This window comes from Diabrotica undecimpunctata, unplaced genomic scaffold (genome assembly GCF_040954645.1).
Source record: "Diabrotica undecimpunctata isolate CICGRU unplaced genomic scaffold, icDiaUnde3 ctg00002585.1, whole genome shotgun sequence".
In the NCBI taxonomy this organism is placed as follows: Eukaryota; Metazoa; Arthropoda; class Insecta; order Coleoptera; family Chrysomelidae; genus Diabrotica; species Diabrotica undecimpunctata.
The window spans coordinates 1-19,540 of record NW_027313792.1 but is presented as its reverse complement, the minus strand read 5'-3'; the positions used below and the strand labels follow the sequence as shown (position 1 = coordinate 19,540).

Genomic DNA, 19,540 nt, shown 5'->3' with positions numbered 1-19,540 from the left:
ACGCGCTATCTCAGAGTAGACCAAGAAAAAAAAAAAGAAAAGCGCCACGTAATTATGTTTCGAACAAATACAAAAACATAAATTTAATAAAAATATTTTTTAGTACCTACAAATTTTAAAAATTCACTTAACAACGTAAACGATTCGCATTCAAGTTTCAGATGAACGGCCAGATTGATTGATAAGTCTCTTATTCTATGACTATTTGACTATAAGATATCAGATATATCAGATTATAGATGTATATTATTATTATATAAATTGATAACTTTTCTATAATTACAACCTGGCCATTGTGTTGTCGTTAATACTTAAATAATATTTCTTATAATTTAGTGCCTACATAATAGATGACATAAAATTAAATTTATAGGTCATAATATATCTAAATAAACGTGATTCCTTACCTTTCCATTAGCGACAGGTATTAACATAGCCAGCAAAAATACTCCTAATAAGGGTCCAGAAGTTACAGAAGTAACCAACATCGACGCTTCTATAACTCCATCAATCATGCTGACTACAAAACTCATTCCCATTATTATAAGTCCACATACTACACTAATACCTTTAATTGTCCAAAGCTCGTAGTCTTCTTTTAGTCCTTTTAGAACTGAGAACGGTTTAAGAAAATCCTCATATGCTACCGTGGCTAATGAGTTTACAAGCGAAACGTTTAAACTAAAAAATACAAAAAGGGAATTAATTACTTTTTACATAACTTTGTTCCTCAATAATATACCCAAAAAAACTAGAACGTTACGGCTGTGGTAAACATTGAAAAAATATTCCATATCAAATTTAGTGTTAGAACATGGAGATATGGAAGGAAAGCTAAAAACATGTAAAAGTTATGGATGTGTACGAACTCATCACTTTATAGCCCCCCTCCCCCCATAAAATTATTAGACCCTCCGAGATGTGAAACTTGTTCTTCTGGATGTGCATATCCTTGACGAATGTTGGCAATCATCATGGTTCTGGTCTCAGGATCTCAGGTTCTGATCTTCTTTAACCAGAATGTTTTTCTTCTTCCTAAACCTTGCTTTCTAAATATTTTTCCTTGCAGAGTGGTTTGTAGGAGGGCATATCTGGATTCATTTTGTATAATGTGTCCGCAGTATTGTAACTTTCGAGATTTGATGATGGTCAGTACTTCTTGGTTCTTCTGTATTCTTTTGACCTCTGAGAACCTGATAGACCTGACCTAACAAACTGGCCACCGCTATTTTTTGAAAAAATAATCACAAAAAAGGATTGTAGACGTGTTGTAGAACTTTCATTAGTCATTATGAATGAGCTTTACTTTACCATAAAACTTCGTTCATTTGTTTATTAACGGGCTTGCAGATTGAGCAGTCTAGATCGAATCTCTTTCCTGATTAAAGTGCATCTCTAATTCTGTCGGTAAATATGAAATTTGTAGAAACCAGAAAAAAAAATATCTTATGACTGTAGACGCCTCCTATTTCATTTATAGTTCAGTTGCCAGAGATCATATAAACAAGTTGAATTTTGCTGAGAATTTCTATTTTGGAACACCAAAAAAGATGCAAAAAAATTTTACACTCCTACCCCCGAGTTTCCCTCTAAAACCCCTATCGTAGCGGGAAGTGGAACCGAAAAACATTGATTTCCAAGAATTTGTACGCTGTAGAATAAATGTTTTAAATAAAAAATGTAGCTAATATTTTAAATAAAAATGTTGGTTAACACTTTTTTGTAAAATGGAGTGTTCTCTTAGAAAGAACGCTTGAAGCGACCGGCAATTTTAAATATCATTTACGTGCGCGAAATAAATTTTTTAAATAAATTTTGTAACTCGACAGTAAAAACTGGATATCTTTTGATAAAAGGATCCTATTGACAAAAATTATAAATGGGTTTTAAAGGTAAATAGAGCATCTTTCGTATGCGTTTTTGCATTTTGCCTCAAATAAATTAAATTTCTATAAATATGTTAAATAAATAAACGTCGCGCGATTTCTCATGAGATCAATAAAATTTATCACTTGTATTCATTAGTCACTATGAAATTTCAATTTCGATTTTGAGTTTTGGAAACAAATAGGAGGAATTTGAAATATCAAACAAACAATCTCAAGTCACCGGAAATGTCTTCACGAAGATGGCATTAGATGGAGTTTGAAGCGGACGTTGTGTAGTTTTGAAAAACTTACTTGTGCAATCGAAAAAAGGTGTTTAAATGTTTTGGATCGTGTTTTAATGTATTGAAGATTAGGCTGTAGCAATTCTGATTAGCAAAACGATTTGTTTCTTAAACAATTTTGTCCATTAGTTTATCATCGGAGAACATATTGAAAAACTCGACCTTATTTTCAACATCCTGTATATTGAAATGACACTCCGATTTTCAGTAAAAGGAGACCTCGGTGGAGCCAGGCCCTACATCCACTCTAACATACTGCCGGACTGCTTGAAGAAAACCGGTTGCACTGTCATCCTCTTCATTGGAATCTGAGACACTTGATAACATTTCACTTTCACCGTGACTTTCTAATGTCCCGGATACATCTAGCTCAAAACTATCAACTGAATCTTTACTACCCTGGCTAGAATTCATGGTGAATAAAATAATGATTCAATTTCATAAAATGTCTTTATGTAAACACAGCCGGACGTAGCACGTGTTGTTTACACACTGAGGTTGTTTACAAGCCTCCTTTCCCCTTCCACCATTTTATTGACGTAATACAACCTTGTAACAACTTCTTCTTTGTGTGCCTGTCCATTGTCTAATATTACACAGCCACAGCCAGGACTTGTAAGAACTATTCCGTCTAAATTCGTTCAAATTCCGAAAGCCTAACTCAAAAGAACGAAATAAATCGCTGAAATTCCCACTAAATAGCTCAAAACGAAATATCTCGGGTTGGTTATTTTAGATACAACAAGTGCAATACGAATTATCTCGGGTACTTTCTTAAGGAGTTAAAAATGAGCCATCCAGGATGCTCCAAAAATAAAAGGTTTAAAAGCGAAGTGATTTTACCTTTTCAAAAACTGAATTCATAAATTCAAATTTATATAAGTTGAAATATCTCTGATTCAACAAAAAATAATGTTATTATTAAACTTGGGGGACCTAGTGGCATAGATCATAAAAATACACTTGGTTAATTTGTGTATTGTTTATTTAACCGAGTAATTGGTTTAAACAATTTAAAATAAATGATAGGTAAATTAAATATTTATGTATTATAGTTATAGATAATATATTTTAAAAAGAAATTTCCCAATAAAGGCTATTTATTTGCTAATTTTTCTGATCTACTGCAGTATTATAGATTTTCTGATTTTAACACTTAGAAATATATTATAATGACATTTAAATTTTTAATTTAGAAACGGAACAATTGCAAACTTTAATACGATACAATCTAATGACAATTAAAACTTTGCTAAATTAAAATTGAGTTCCTAAAAATATTTTAGTACAGTGTGCTTTATGCGATACTAGATAATTGGAGTGAAGCTTGACATTACTAATTATATCTTCGGAACTTGTTGCGCTACTTTATAACTACACTTCTACATTAATTATTGTTGCCGAAACGTCAATAAGTATCGCAAATCAGCACGAACTTATCCGATTGTCGATAGTTGAGACACGCAATATCTCCTGTTGCAACGGTTTCGTTTGTAAATGAGTTGAAAATAAAATTATATAATTGTTGTCTCCGATGAAATTTTTTGTTTCTATCGCTTTATGTATAGAATTTCAAAGAAAATTGTAATTTTTAGCACAAAAATCGCAATTGTGTTGCTCCGTTGCTAGGGATATGAATTACTCTGTCAACAAATGTCAAACAAATGTTACGTTTTGGTTTTTGCGGAGAATATTGTTGCGTTTTGTGTACAAAGTGAATAAATACGAAATGGACGGAAAAGAATTGACACAAGAAAAGGAAAACCTGCCATCAGATGTAGAAAATGCAGCGTTGGAAGCAGAAAGTTTATTGTTGACACAAAAATCTAGGATGATGTATGAGAAAGAATACCAGTCTTTTAAAAAGTGGAAAAGCATTAAGAATATCAATGGCGTGAGTGAAAAAATACTTCTGGCGTATTTTTCTGAAAAGTCGAAGAAAGCGATGCCATCGTCATTATGGTCGTATTATTCGATGCTGAAGCGTACGTTGTTGTTGAATGAAAATTGTGACATTTCTAAATTCAGCAAGTTAACCACCATACTAAAAAACCTGAGTGGAGGATACAAAGCTAAAAACTCCAAAATCCTGGAGTCAGATGACATTATTAAATTTCTGAAAGAAGCTCCTGATGACGTCTATTTGTTGATGAAGGTTATTGCTATTTTTGATATACATGGAGCGACTAGGTCCGATGAATTGTACAAGTTAGAAGTGTTTAACGTGGACGACAGAAAATCGGTGATAATCGTTTCATTATCTGATACTAAAACCAAGCAGGAAAGGTCGTTTTGTATTACTGACAAGAAAGGTGGACTGAGTTTCTTGGAAATTGTCAGAAAGTATATTGCCTTGCGCCCCAAAAACGTACCTCACAGTAAGTTTTTTGTAAATTACCGACAGCAAAAGTGCACTACTAAACTGGTGGGGATTAACACTATATATAATATCCCCAAGAAGATTGCAGATTTTTTGAAACTTGCAAATTCAGAAATGTACACGGGGCATTGTTTCCGTCGTTCTTCAGCTACTATGTTCGCGAATTCTGGAGCTGATCTAGTAAAAGTTAAACGTTTAGGTGGATGGAAATCGTCATCTGTTGCAGAATCTTACATTGAAGAGTCAATAAGCAATAAGATTGCTGTATCCAAGTGTATACTTGGCGGACCAGAAAATCAATCCAGTACCTCGAATCATGTGTTTAAACAAACGAGTGCAAGTTGTGATGCTCCAAAAATAGATATTTCTAATAATGTTAATTGTAAAATTTCAGTTGTTTTTAATCCTTAATGTGTTTGAATTTGTAAATTTTATTGAATAAAAAAAAGTTAAAACATTTTATCTACTCTTGCTGTTAAAGTGTCACTTTATCTACCCTTGCGGTTAAAGTGACACTTTATCTACTCAAAACAGTTGTTATAGCAACACTTTAACATTAGCTATGAAAAAAAAAGATTAAATATTGCTTAACAGATAAATTCATTCATCGACGAGTTAACAATACAAAGCGAAGTGCTTCTTTCACAACGTGATAGGGAAACGAGTATTTACGAATTAAAACTATTAATTTTAATATTTTAAAAGTATAATTTAATTGTGGCGATATTGGGGTAATTAAATAAAAACCAGTGAAAATCCAGAGAAATCAGGTATGTAATTCTTTAATTGATATTAGGGTATGCCTAAAATCCTTGTGATTATTAATATTTTAATTAAAGAAAAGGTGGATAAGGACTCACACATTTTTTATGCAGTATTCATCATCATCCAGCCTCAAGAGTCCACTGCTGAACATAGGCCTCTTCCTCATGTTTCCAACCCCGTCTATCTTGCGCCGCTCTCATCCAGTTTTTATTGAGTCTTCTTAAATCGTCAGTCCATCTTGTAGGTGGTCGACCGACGCTTCTCTTGTCTTCCCTTGGCCTCCATTCCAATAACCTCTTTGTCCATCGCCCATCTGTCATTGTGGCTTTGTGTCCTGCCCATCTCCATTTTAGTCTGGCTATCTTCTCGATGATGTCAGTCACTCCGGTTCTTCTCCTGATGTCTTCGTCGGTTATTCTGTCTCGCAGGGTTATTCCTAACATGGACCGCTCCATTCTTCTCTGCGTAACTCTCAGTTTGGTAGCTAATGCTTTTGTTAAGGTAAGTGTTTCTGCTCCGTACGTCAAGACTGGGAGGACGCACTGATCAAATACCTTTCTCTTTAGGCATGTGGGCAGTTCACTTTTAAAAGTTTCTCTCAGTTTTCCAAATGCTGCCAACCCAAGGCCGATTCTTCTCTTCAGTTCATGCAGTATTAGAAAGTTCTAACTTCCAAAAATTAGAAAAATATCGGCAAGAACGTCTTTCAAACATGTCTATGTCGTTTAGTTACCGAAGAGAACTCTTATAGAAACAACACAAAATTTAATATAAGTGTTAAAATTTATAAACGTAGTGATTTCCAGACTTGTTTTTCTTTTTTTCCTGCTGATCCCCTGTAACGTTATAAACATCACATCTTTATTAATTGAGTCGTTTGGTCTAGTGATGCGTAACTAAATTATCACTTTTAGTGAATGATTAGTAGGCCACAAGTAATTTTTTCTTTTGGGGTATGACAATGAAAGTTGTTGTTTTGAATATTTTATATTACTTAAGAAATTAATCAAAAATATAAAAAAAAACTTGAACTCAGTGTTAACAGTAGGTACAATTTTCTTAATATTATGAAAATAGTAAATAAACATTACTCATCTCGTATGTCAAAGTCTAAGTCTCCATCAAATCCGTCAATGTCATCTTGTACTGTATTGTTACTGAAAAGGGAGCGATACAGAGGTTTTGCATCATTTGGTATTAGATGCATTACAGATCTTAAATCGTTAAGCTTACGCACAGAAAGTGGCTTGCCTGTGGGCCAAAGAGGAATCAAGTGGTTACTTAGGGATTGTCCTTAGGTCTTAGGTCCTTTTTAAAGAGTCTTGTGAAGATATACTTTAACTTCACTAGTATTAAAATCAGCTTTCATAAAAATACTCAGTGATTTATCCTTTCTTATTTCGATTTCTCTTGTTTTAAGCCAGCTTACTTTACTGTTTTCTATGTCTGATTTATGGTTTGTAATCATAGTTTTCAACTTCTTTGTTGCAACGAATTCTTCTTTTTTCATTCTGTGAACTACTAAAATAGTGGGTTTTTTTTTACGGGATTTCTTCCGTTTCACGTTTAGGTAATCATCAACGGTATATAAAGGTTGTTGAAATTTTAGGGCATTTTCAATATCTTCAAAATCAATATCATTGGGTAACAAACTATGACCAGGAAAGAGATAGCGTAATGTAATTTTTTCAATGGTAGGATGAGTTTCCAAAATCGTTCAGAATCAAAACTTTTTCATGTCAGACAAGAGTCTGACCACAAAATTACATATTTTGAAGAAGTAACATTTTCTTCAATGTGTTTCTTAAGACAACTGCCTACTTCCTGGGCTCCCCGACCAGCCTCACCTTCTATCCAAACATAACAATGACCTTTGTTATCCTTATCGCTATGGATACCAAAGTTGTAAATACATAATTTACGCTTATAATATATGATAATTGTTGGAATTCTCGGAAGGGGAAGAGTTTTTTCTAAATCAAAACAAAAGGTTTCCACTTCTGCTTGATCGTTGCAATTTTATAGAAAAATTTAAGCAATAACTGACACTACTTCTTAACCTAAACGCCTCAACAAGTTATTGTCAACAACGTTTATGTACGTATTTATGCCAAATATTCGATTTACAATAATTAAAACGCTCGCAAGAGGCGCTTGGTCTACTGATGCAAAACTAATACACAAAATTAGTCGCTTGGTTTAGTTATGCAAAATTTAAAATCCAGAATCAGAAGAAAGACACTTGGTCTTTTTAAATGTATCTGGTTAGCCGTTACTAATAGACTAATGGGATTTTTTCTGTAGATAGTTTATGCTTTTTCTTACCACAAAGCGCCATAATCCACAATTTGAGAAAATGGCGCTTGGTCAAGTGATGCATAACGCCATATTGGCGTTATGCACCACTAGACCTCATAACCTTAGGGATGCATAATCCATATTTAAACTCAAATCTTAACTATTTTTTCTATTCTTATTTACTTATATTTTGAGTATTTGAAGCCAGTTTATGAAATGTTCTTACTTAGATGAATTAATGTGATGTGGCATACAATTTTAAATTCCACATGTCGGTTTATTTATCATCTGTTTTCTTTGTAAACCCTAGAAGGCACAGATTTAAGTGAGAGTCTAAATTTTGGTTTCGAACAAGTAAAACTTTTTGGATTTTTTTCCAAAATTCCATTTTTAGCTTCTCTAAAAAATTTTTGTAGCTCTCTCTGACATGCAACGTAATCTTTTTGTTTACATTTTCTTCTTCTGCCCATGAAATGTAATATACTGTCGTATATCCATGTTTTTATTTCTTGTTATTTTTGGACGCAGGTATTAGTTTCATTTTTCTTCTTCAATATTTTCTAGGTGATTTATTTCTATGTCAACATCACAAACTGCCTCTAACGTGAACATGCTGTTCTTCAGATATTCCCGTATTTCTTGTTTGGTGTAATTATTTCTTAGTTGTTAAAGCGCAACTCGTCAAACACTTCGTGTATAAATCGCTATCATTCATGTCTTATAATGCATAATTTCTGCATAATCTTGCCTCATCAGATACTTAGGTAGACACAAATTTAAACACGGAATGGCCAGCGAATGTCTCTGCCTATTTCCTACTAGTAGTGGTAGTTGTAAAAGGTGCCACCTATACTAGTGGCCACAAACGAAATTCGAATAAATAAAGTCCATTTGGGCTGTTCGAAAAAATTGCAAAGTTTACATTTCAGCAAAACCGTTCTATCGCTTTGATGAATAGAAAAGCCAAATATATATGGCGCATGAGCACAATTCGCCAAACGCTCTGTGTATGAATCGGTATCATATGCAGAAATAACGCGCTATAAGATTCTAATGATCTTGGATTAGTACAATTTTAAAATTTAGTACAACCTATCTTCATATCTTTGAAGAAGTTTTTCATTAAACTTAAAGAATTTTGAGACGTTGCCACTTTAAAATTAATAAACGTGAAATTGTTTGATTTTCGTGGCATATCTTGATTTAAACCGAACAAGTACACTTATTGAATAGTATTTATGTGTAAAAAATGTTTAAGGTAAAGTGTTGAGTATCTGTTGAAAAAAAAGAGAAATAATAATCGGTTCTTCGACACTTTTCACGTGCTCATATGGAGTGAAATATACTCTAAAATCTAAAGGGTGCATTCTATTAATATTTTGTTTTTTTTATTATGGTAAGTAAATGTAAGTGAATTAATTTAAAACACAATTATTTACATAGGTTAACATTTTTTTAAATTCAACTAATAATATTGTTTCATCACCGTGAATTATTAAAAATCGAAAGCGTACCAAAACACAAGGTCCAAAACATTTCTAAGATTAATATTGCAAACAAATTTATTTTTTAGATATAAAAATTGATTAGTTACGAACCTAAGTGCTCCGTTGAAAAGAGTTGCCATAAATAATCCTAATAATCCTGGAAAAAAGCTGAATCGATCTCCCACGTAAAATGGAAGGATTTCATCCAAGTTTTTGATGTAACCGTAAGACAGAGGATCACAACTCTCATACACAGCATAAATCACCATGCCCACAACCCAAGCTAAACTGAATAGGACTGTTACTACTGGAATGTTATACATTAGGACCCTAAAAAATAAAGGTAAATCCGTCAAAAAAATGTTACATAATGTATAGCATGCGTTTTGTCTAATGGTGGTTAGACACACAAAGAAAAAAACGAATCGGTATTAATTTAAGAAGGGTTCTGTAATAAATAATTGGCTTAATTAACTACTACTTAATGAGCCATTAATAAATTTATTATTCTATTTGAAGTATAAAAATCATGCTCAAAATTATTTATATTTTTTTAATAATATCTAAATGTATAATAGTTATTTAACCAACAAGTGTATTAATAAGGGCGATTAACAATTAAGATATATTAACGCGCGAGCGAAGCGAGTGCGTTAATGTTCGAGATTGTTAATCGCCATTTTAAGTCACGAGTTCGTTACAAAACCTTTCCGTCGACCGAACTTTTCAGAAATAAAAATATCTTAGTTTAAATTTTTATTTACTTATTGATAAATAATGACATACAATGACAGACAGTACTTACAGCGGCTATGTCATTTTAAATAATTTTTTAGTGGGAATATAAATAGGTACCTATATGTTTGGTTGCCTACACCACAGGTCACTGCCAATCACAGGGCGTTAAATGTGGTTAAATTATTATACAAGCAATGTATGTTGTGTTGCCTATAATAAAATCGTTCATTAATAGAAAATCATTCATTAATAGGGGTCATTAATCAATGATTTTGAGGGTGTTAAAATTAATCATAAATGGATGGTTGACGGAAAAAATATATTATTACAGTATTAGTCGATAATTCGGTAGAATTTTATATTATACTTACTTACTCCGTGATCTTACAACTCTTTGTGGGTTTTAGCCGATGCATCTCTCCATTTCATTCTAACTTTTTATCGACGCCCGTAGCTTTAATTTTTCCTGCTACTATTAAATTATTACTGGAGTGGTCTTCGTCCACTTGGAACTTTTTTTATACAATTCTTACTGTTCAAAATATCTTTCGATGTGTCCTGTCCACTGGAGTCGTTTGGACTTTATTTCTTTTATTATCTTGGCGTCGGCATATAGTTTTTCTAGCTCTATGTTAATTCCCGATCCTGTATTGTCAGTACAAAGTAAGACACTTTGGTCCACTTAGATATTTGACCTAATTAAGATCTAATTAAGACTTGTTCAAGACCTGATCAAGAGCTCTTTGAGACCTTTTCCCAAACAGGTCTTCTAGAACGAAAAATAACAAAAAAACGTGCTGAAACGATTATTACGACAGTGGCGTAGATTGTGGAAAACTGTTTTTTAACACTAGTTAAAGTATTGTAACATGTGTAAACTGTCAAGTTTGAACAAAAAATATTGGAAGGTGATTTAAAAGTAGACCAAAATTATTTTAGAATATTTGTAAACACTCTCTATCTCGGCAAAGAGAAATATTTTATTTAAGTGTTTTAGGTTAAATATTCGTATTTTGTGCTAAAAATTCTCTGGTTACTATATGGAAAATTCTTATTGAAACACTTTCTATATACATAGACAAAATACATAATAGACTTTTTAAAAATAGCTAGATACAAATGTAAAAATTAATAATATAGCTAATGAAGCACTAAGCAACTTAAAAAATAGAAAGTCAACAGGACCAGATATAATACCCAAAAAACTGCTTAAATATAGGGGCGTGGTATTGATAAACCAAATAATAGGTACATACTGACAAATTCTTTATATCTGATATATATATATATATATATATATATATATATATATATATATATATATATACAGTCTTCACTGTATTCCTTCACTCAACCGTTTTCTCCAATTTTTCCTGTTTAGCCAGTCCCCTTCCTGTAGGTTTCTTCTACTCATTGCTTCGTCCACCTCATCTCTGAAAGATCTTCGGGGTCTGCCTCTCTTTCTTCTTCTTATCGGGCTCCACTCTGTTATTCTATTTATCCACCGATTTTGGTCTGCTCTTCTGACATGTTCGTACCAGGTTAACCTCTTCTGTTCGATGTAGTCTATTATGTCGGAGTTCATTCCCATTCTCCTCTTAATCTACATGTTATTTATTCTATCTCTTCTTGTTACTCTGCAGCTTCTCCTTAGGAATTCCATCTCTGTTGCTCTTATTTTGTTTTGGTTTTCTTATTTATTGTCCAATTTTCACACCCATAAGTGAGGATACTTCTTGTCATGGTATTATATATTTTTTTCTTTGTTTTCATGCTGATGTTCTTATCCCATAGTACCGGGTTCAATTTTCGTATGCAGTCTCTTGTTTGTCCTAGTCTATTTTTTATATCTTCCTCCGTTGTTCCTTTGTTTGATATTATGAAACCTAAATACTTATACTTGTCTGTTCCTTTGATTTGTTTACCTTCGTCTATTTCCAGCTGTTTTATTTCTGTATTCTCCGTTGTTAGGTATTCAGTTTTCTTTAGGTTTATTTCCATCCCATTCTTTGTATATTCCTGCTCCAGTTTTCTCATCATAAAACTGAGGTCATCCTCGTCTTGTGCGATCACTATTTGGTCGTCGGCAAAACTTAGCGTATATAGATATTCGTTCCTTACTGGTATACCCATTCCTTCGCACTTTCTTTTACATGGTTTCAGGGTTTTTTCCAGGAATATTTTGAACAGGGTGGGGGATGTGGAGCAACCCTGTAGTAGTCCTTTTGTCGTCTTAAATGGACTGCATATTCTATTGCCCGTTTTGATAGCTACTTCGTTATTCTTGTAGAGTGCTTTTACCGCGTTTATTAATCTTCGCGGAACTTCGATGTCTTCCATTGCTTCCCATAGCTTGGTTCTAAGTATTGAGTCATATGCCTTCTTAAGATCAACAAAAGCTAGATGGACGGATCTATTTTTGGCCATTCTTTTTTCTATTAGTTGTTCGACCGTGTAAATGTGATCTAAGCATGCTTTCCCCGCTGTCAAACCTGCCTGGTCTTCTCCGATTTTATCTTGTATATATATTTCTAATTTTTCCTTTATGGTCTTTCCATACAGTCTGCCTATAGACGATATATTGCTAATTCCCCGATAGTTTTCGCAGTTTTTTCTATTTCCTTTCTTGTATATTGATGTCATATATGCTTGGGTTCATTCTGCCGGTAAGTCTTCTCCATTCAGTGCTCTCTCAAACATTTTATGTATCATACGGAATAACTTTTCCGATCCGTTTTTTATCAATTCATTTGGTATTCCGCCGGGACCTTCTGCTTTTTTGTTCTTTAGAGTTTTGATCGTTCTTTTTACCTCAGCCAGGCTTAATTCGATTTCGTCATGTGTGTAGATTTCTATTCCAAGCATTTCTGATTGTTTGAATTCGGGGCGGTCTTCGGTTAGCAATTTTTTATAGTATTCTTGCTATTCGTTTTCTTTGATTTGACCGATCTTGATTTTCTCTGTCTTATTTCTTTGGAGCGACTTTAAGATGCGCCATGACTCTAAATTTCTCGTTCCTCCTATGTGCTGTTCTATCTCTGTGCATGTTTTTTCCTATCTTTCATTTTTTTCATTTGCTACTTTTCTTTTCACTTCTTTATTTTGTTTTATCTGAAAAAATTTAAATTAAGTAAATAACTTACTTTGTTACTTGTTGCCGAGATCCCATACTGAGGTAACGTTGAACAAAACTTTGCTGACAACCAAGAATAGAGAGCGACATAAATAAATTTCCAAATACTGCGGAAATTGTAGTGACACGTACTGTTGGATCCGGATCAAAACTGAAATCAAATTTAAATTAATTACACTATGTTACTAGGATGTCAAAATAAGGCAGTACCTATATAGAAAAAAAAAATAATAATAATGACAACCCGCTTTACCTCCTTATATATTAAGTAAAAATATTTCTGATTAATGGTGATTTAAGTATACTTCAAAATCTGAGCTCGCTAAAGGTACTAGAAGATGTTACAGTTACGAGAAATACCTTTATCCCGGCAATAAATCAGCAGTTTACCGATGCAAATTATTACTCTGTGCACTTTTTACGTAGAGTAGGAACATAAACATATATAGAAGGTAATATTTCTTTTTAATTTGACTCTCAACATGTCCCTATATGTATTTCATGGATTTTCCTAATCATATGAATTCTTTTGAGGTTGTTTCTTCGCATAGAGGCCATACAAACGTACACAGGTACATTATTTGTGAAGAATGGTTTGTTCTTTTTCAAGCATCATATATATTGTCTCTCATTATCATCATCATTATCATCGTCATCATCATTCTCAGCGTATTCTACCAATTACAATACAGCCTTCCTTAATTCGTCATTCTTCGTTTCTGCCACGATTGTCTTTTCACAATATTTGCTTTTCTGGGTCATGTTGTACCGGCTTGTTTTGTTTATGTCATATTCCCATCTTAAATTTAGATGTCTTATTCGTCTCTTGAGACCCTTGGATACCACAGTGTAATGCTGTCTGATCAATTCTATTCTTTTTCGATCTATTTTTGTTATACCTAGCATGTATCCCTCTTTTGATCTTTGAGTGACTTTGAATTTTACTATTATCTCTTTCTTTGGTGTCGCAGTTGTATTTCATGATTGGTGGTATACACTGATCGAAACCTTTTTTGAAGTGGCATATCTACCAAAAGATGCCCAAGCCAGTTTCATTCTTCTCATGATTTCTGAGAGTAAGAAGGCAGATGTATGTATTAATTATCCCAGGTATACACACTTGTTTACTGTCTCAAGTGTTGTTTATTATTACATCTTTTACAGTTACTAGTTCGTTGTACACGGTTTTTGTTTTTGTTCATTTTTAGGTCAACTGCATTGCTAGCTGCATTAAGGTTACTTCTAAGTTTTTGTATCCCTGCGGGATTATTAGCAATCAGAACTACGTCGTCTGCAAATCTTAGATTGGCAAGGTATTCTCCATCAAAAGATAGGCCTTTGTTCTGCCAGTTCATTCTGCTGAATATTCTAGATGTGCAGGGAAGAGCTTTGGTAATATTGCTTAGCTTTGGCTTGTCTGTATATATTTGCTATAGTCTCTATGTATGATATATTAATGCCTTTCTCGGTCAAAGCTTCTAGTATTGCCTTTTGATATAATAGAATCGAAAGCCTTTTAGAAATCTATAAAGGTTAATGCCGGCGGTATTTTATATTCTTAGCTCTACTCATTAGTTAGCGTGTGGATATTATCCAGGGTACTAAATCAACTTCTGAAGCCAGCTTGCTTTCCCGGCTGTGCAGCATCTAATTCATTTGTTATTCTATTGCTGATGATTGTGGATATCTTGTATACGATTGGTAGTAGACTTGTAGGTCTATAGTTTTTGATTTACATCAATAAATAAAGTAAGGAAATCCTACACACATCAATATAGATAATCGAAATAATCATAAATTATATGTATAATGATAATCTACCTATCATGATACGGATTAACTTGAAAATATTTGTTATAAAAATTATATAGATGATTTATTACTCACTTAAAGAATTCCAGTCGGCCGTCCCTTTTGTTTAGTTCAAATACCCTTCCAATTCCACCGGCTTCTAGAGCACCACATATTATTATAGCTACACTTACGAGGACAGTTATCACACTTTGTAGTACATCTGCCCAAATAGCAGCCTTCAGACCACCCTGAAAATGATGTATACATAAATATTTTATACTAATACAAGAAAGACCAAAAGATATGTAAACAAATTGATTAATTTATACAGAGTGGAAACCACTTTATACTACATGAAATAAAATTATTTATGTTCTTATTTTATAACAAATACTGAGACCCGTCGTTCATCTGTAGCGAGCGAAATAAATTTTTTAAATGAAATTTTCATCTCTGTATCTGTAGAGTGGGAGGGCGACTTAAGTTCCACAGCACTTGGGCCACAATTGTGTATTGTGTATCTCCCCAAGGAACTGTCGTCCTTAGCTCATCATCCATCCTGCCATTTCTAGGAAGGTGGACAAGTCACCATGGGATATCTCCCTTATGTGGGCAGGTGTGGGCCAGGACTCGCCAAACGCGTGCTCTCATATTAATGGTAACTCCGGGCATTCACATAGGACATTCTCTACAATTTCTTTTTCTCGTTCACACGTCCTGAATAGAGATGTGTCTACTAGCCCCAGTGTGTGGAGGTGTTTGCTTAGTTGACAATGACCAGTTAAAAAACCAACTGTCAAGCGTAGGTTTTTCCTGATCATTCCCAAGTACTTCTTTGATGCTGACTTTTCAAAATTACTTAGTGTTACCCTGGCAAGTCTACATCCTTGCCTTTCTTCCTATATTTTCACAGTTTGCATATGGGAGTGATATTTGACAATTTCCGCGATTGTTGTAGTTGACCAACCAAAAAGATTCCCAGGTCCTAAGAGTCTTAGGCCTGCCGCCTTCCTAGCCAATTAGTCAGCAATGCGGTTGCCTTTATTTTTATTGAGTCCTGTAACCTACCTCAGAATGATGGTATTACCATCCTTAGCTTGAGTTAGTGACTCGGGGTATTCCATTACTAACCCTGATGTGACACGTGGTCTATTTAAGGTTAGTAGTTTGTCTGCTATCTGTGCAGATTATTATAGTTTTCCCGGCTATACCTTTTTGGGTTATCTCTTTTGCGGCTATGGAGATACCAGCTGGTTTTATTTGAACTACGCTGGTATTTTTGACCAAACCTCACTTTATTCTTAGGTTCAGTGATCTGGAGTATATCCCGCATCCTTAGTCTTTTTTCATTTTGGAGCCATCGGTGTATATGCAAAACGCATTTGCCACGTTTGTCTCCCTATTCTGTCTTGTTTCGATTTTGTATGGACAGTAAAAATTCGATATTTTTTAATCAGAGAATCCTATCGACAAAAATAAAAAAGAGTGTTACTTATGCAATTTTTCTGTTTTGTCTCAAATAACGTCAGTTTCTATAAAGCTTTTTAATACATATACGTTGAGAGATTTTTGCCATTTTTTAAGATTCTCAAGAGCAACTCATATTTTTGATCAAAATTAACTGTACATATCTTATTTGAATCATTTTTTTTATGGCGTGCAGATTATTTTAAAATTGATGTTTTCAGTTCCCCTCCCCTACGAAGGGGCGTTTTTGGGTGAAAGCCCAGGGGTTGGCGTGGCAAACTTTTTGCATCTTAAATCAAATTTTTGACGACTGCACTATAATTGATTAAAACACTAAAATGTGTATAATACAGTATACAGTAATTTTGAGAAAAGAATAATTTATTCAATTTTGTACGATGTTTTAAAAGTTTAAAAAGGACAAACTGCAGTTTAAAATAAGTAATACTCTGAGATAGCGCGACTGCTATATAATTTATCTATAAGCCTATTCATAAATGAATCGCTTATTTATGAAAGGATATGTCCCTTAAATTGAGATTATGACGAAAATTTGTTTTCAATACTTATATCTAACGTTTAGTCATAAAAGAATAGAAGTCTTCAGTACTGTTGATAGGTAGGTAGCCAACAGGATAATTCATCTATTTATGAAACGATATAAGTCATTGACTTACATCGTTTCATAAATTTGCCGCTGATCTTTGACTGGCGCTAGTAGTGTTATGGACACAGCGATTTTCCTTGGTCATAAATTACAAGCAGGTTATTTTGTTATTGTTTATAGACAAATACTTTGATATTTCGGCGACTGATGTGTAAAATACTACATATTTGATTTAATATGAGTGATACTGAATTACACAAGAGAGAAAGAAGAGGGTTAAAAACCCAGATGAGTATAAAACTTTTAAAATTAAGAGAAATCGGTTATTGGGACAACCATATACAAATTACCAAGGACACATGGTTGCAGGAAAGGCCATTGGAAAACCTTGCACGTAAGTTTCAAACGTTTTTATTATTTTTGTAGTTTATTGAACAATTTTATTTTATTGAAGGTGCAAGTCAAAAAGTTTTGAGAAGATAAGCGCAGCAGACAAAATTGAGATAATGAAAAAATTATATTCTTTTTCAACAAAACATAAACAAGATATTTATCTGCAAGGTTTAATAGAGTCGAACGTTATTAAGAAGAGACGGCCTCATACAGAAGAAGCATCACAAAGAACTTTATCCTTTCACTATTTTGTGTTGACACTCTGTGTTAACACAGAGCGACGCAAAGTTTGTGAACATGCATTTTTAAGTTGACACGGCATAAGTTCTAAAGCAGTACAAAGCTTACAAGCTCTTCTGCATATCGGAAAATCTCCTAAAGATTTGAGGGTGAACTGTTCCTGGTAATATTATGCACATTGTATGTGAGCATATTTCTTCATTTACTGTCATACAAAGTTATTATTCATCCAACAAATATCAATACCTAGACGCAAAGCTTGATGTAAAAATTATGCATTCCTAATTTAAAGAAAATCATGATGAAGATAACATCAATTATTTAACATATACTATTTTTAAAGAGCATTTTGACTATAAAGTTGGTCGACCGCAAGTCTATTCATGCTGCCAATGTGAAGAACTTAATATTAAATGCACAAGTTCTTCTTTGAATGAAACAGCTAAAAGAGCTACCTTAGCTGAAGTTATACCTATCTATATAGCCCAAAATCTATTCATGTGTTGAATATATGCCTCTCCCATTTGCCTCTGTCTTCTGTTTGTCTTTTCCACATTGGACCTGCGCTTTGCTCAATGTCATCTTTCCATCTATTTGCGGTCGACCTCTTAACCTTTTTGCAGTATATGGTCTCCAGCGGCCGATTTCTTTATTTCATTTTCCATCCTGATATCTTTGAACCTGATATCCTGACAGACCTGACAGCGTCTGTTGTTTCGGTTTTGCATCTTATCCGCTCGTTTCTCTTTTTATCTCTCAACGATATTCCCAACATTTGTCTTTCCATAGCTGAAGTTAGGGTACATAAAAGACGCTCTAAAAAAAATTTATCATAGCATTTAAAATACGGAAAAAAGTGCAAAGAAAATGACAGCGTTATTGGACTTTGCTTCGATTATATGCAAAACATTTCATTACCGTAGATTCCAGTTTAAGATATTTTTTATTTACGTCAGCTATCAGTATTTCCATTCAGTATTCATAACTTAAAATACAATAGTGCCCACTTTTTTCTTTACCATGAAGGCGTGACTACAAAAGTTCCAAATGAAACTTGTTCTTTTATCTTCAACTATTTGAAGCAAAACAGTAAACAGTAAAAGAACTTAACCAAAGTGACGGCTCTGGTGGCCAAAATAAAAACAATGTTATGATCCGATTTTTCCTTACGCTTACTGATACAGGAATGTTTGAAAAAATTGTCCACAAATTTCCAATTCGTGGCCACTCTTTCTTGCCACGCGATAGGGACTTTGGCTTGGTAAAACGCAAACTCAATCGCATGTATAAGCTGTATACACCAATGGAAGTTTGTGAAGCAATCTGTAGTTCTGCAAATAGGCACAAATTTATTGTACAAGTGGTCAGAACTAATGATGTTTTGGATTTTAGAAATTGGTGATCCAAATTTAAAAAAAAAGACGTGCCTTTCCGTTAAAACTTCTGCTAAATCTATTCAACGTTCACAAAAGGAGTCATACGCAGTTTTCAGTTTTATGGAGTTCCACTACAATCATACAAAAAGGGCTTGTTAAACTCTGAGATAGCGCGTCGATGGAGCACTAACCATTTTCTTTGTTCTATAAAGTCAGAACACCGAAAATGTTCAACTTCCAAAGAAAAAAGCTTATCCTATGGAAAAAATTCCAACTAACATTAAAAAATCAATGATATTCAAAAGATAACTAGGTATCTTTTTGAAAATTATTAAGAATTTTAGGAGGAAATAATTGGTTGGCCAAACACTGAAGTGGAAAGTATCTATGAAGAGAGTATATTGTAAAAAACTGCTTAATGTTTGTTTTTTTAGGTTAAAATATTTAATTTGTTAATTACTGGTAATAAAGTTTGTCAATAAACTTTTTTTCTGTTAATTTGAACAAATACGGCAAAAATAATAGTTTAGACATTTTTTTTTAATTAATTCGTGTAAAGATATGTCAGACGAATAGAATAACAAATAAAATATCTAATAATTAACTAAAATCAATATACATACAATATTATTATCAAACATGTAATAAAATAATTAATTTTCCAGGAAAAATCACAACTCTGAGATAGCGCG

At 33.4% G+C, this 19,540-nt stretch overlaps 1 protein-coding gene across 1 annotated transcript; it reads right to left on the bottom strand.

Moving 5' to 3' along the window:
- Positions 1-351: 351 nt before the first annotated feature.
- LOC140432030 (sodium-coupled monocarboxylate transporter 2-like) lies at positions 352-15,015 on the bottom strand. Its single transcript, XM_072519886.1, has 4 exons — positions 14,859-15,015; positions 12,982-13,122; positions 9,212-9,430; positions 352-681 (listed from the first exon to the last, which is right to left on the bottom strand). Exons 2-4 carry the CDS (start codon positions 13,059-13,061, stop codon positions 375-377), a joined length of 606 nt encoding a protein of 201 aa, XP_072375987.1. The 5' UTR covers positions 13,062-13,122; positions 14,859-15,015; the 3' UTR covers positions 352-374.
- Between the last annotated feature and the right edge of the window lie 4,525 nt (positions 15,016-19,540).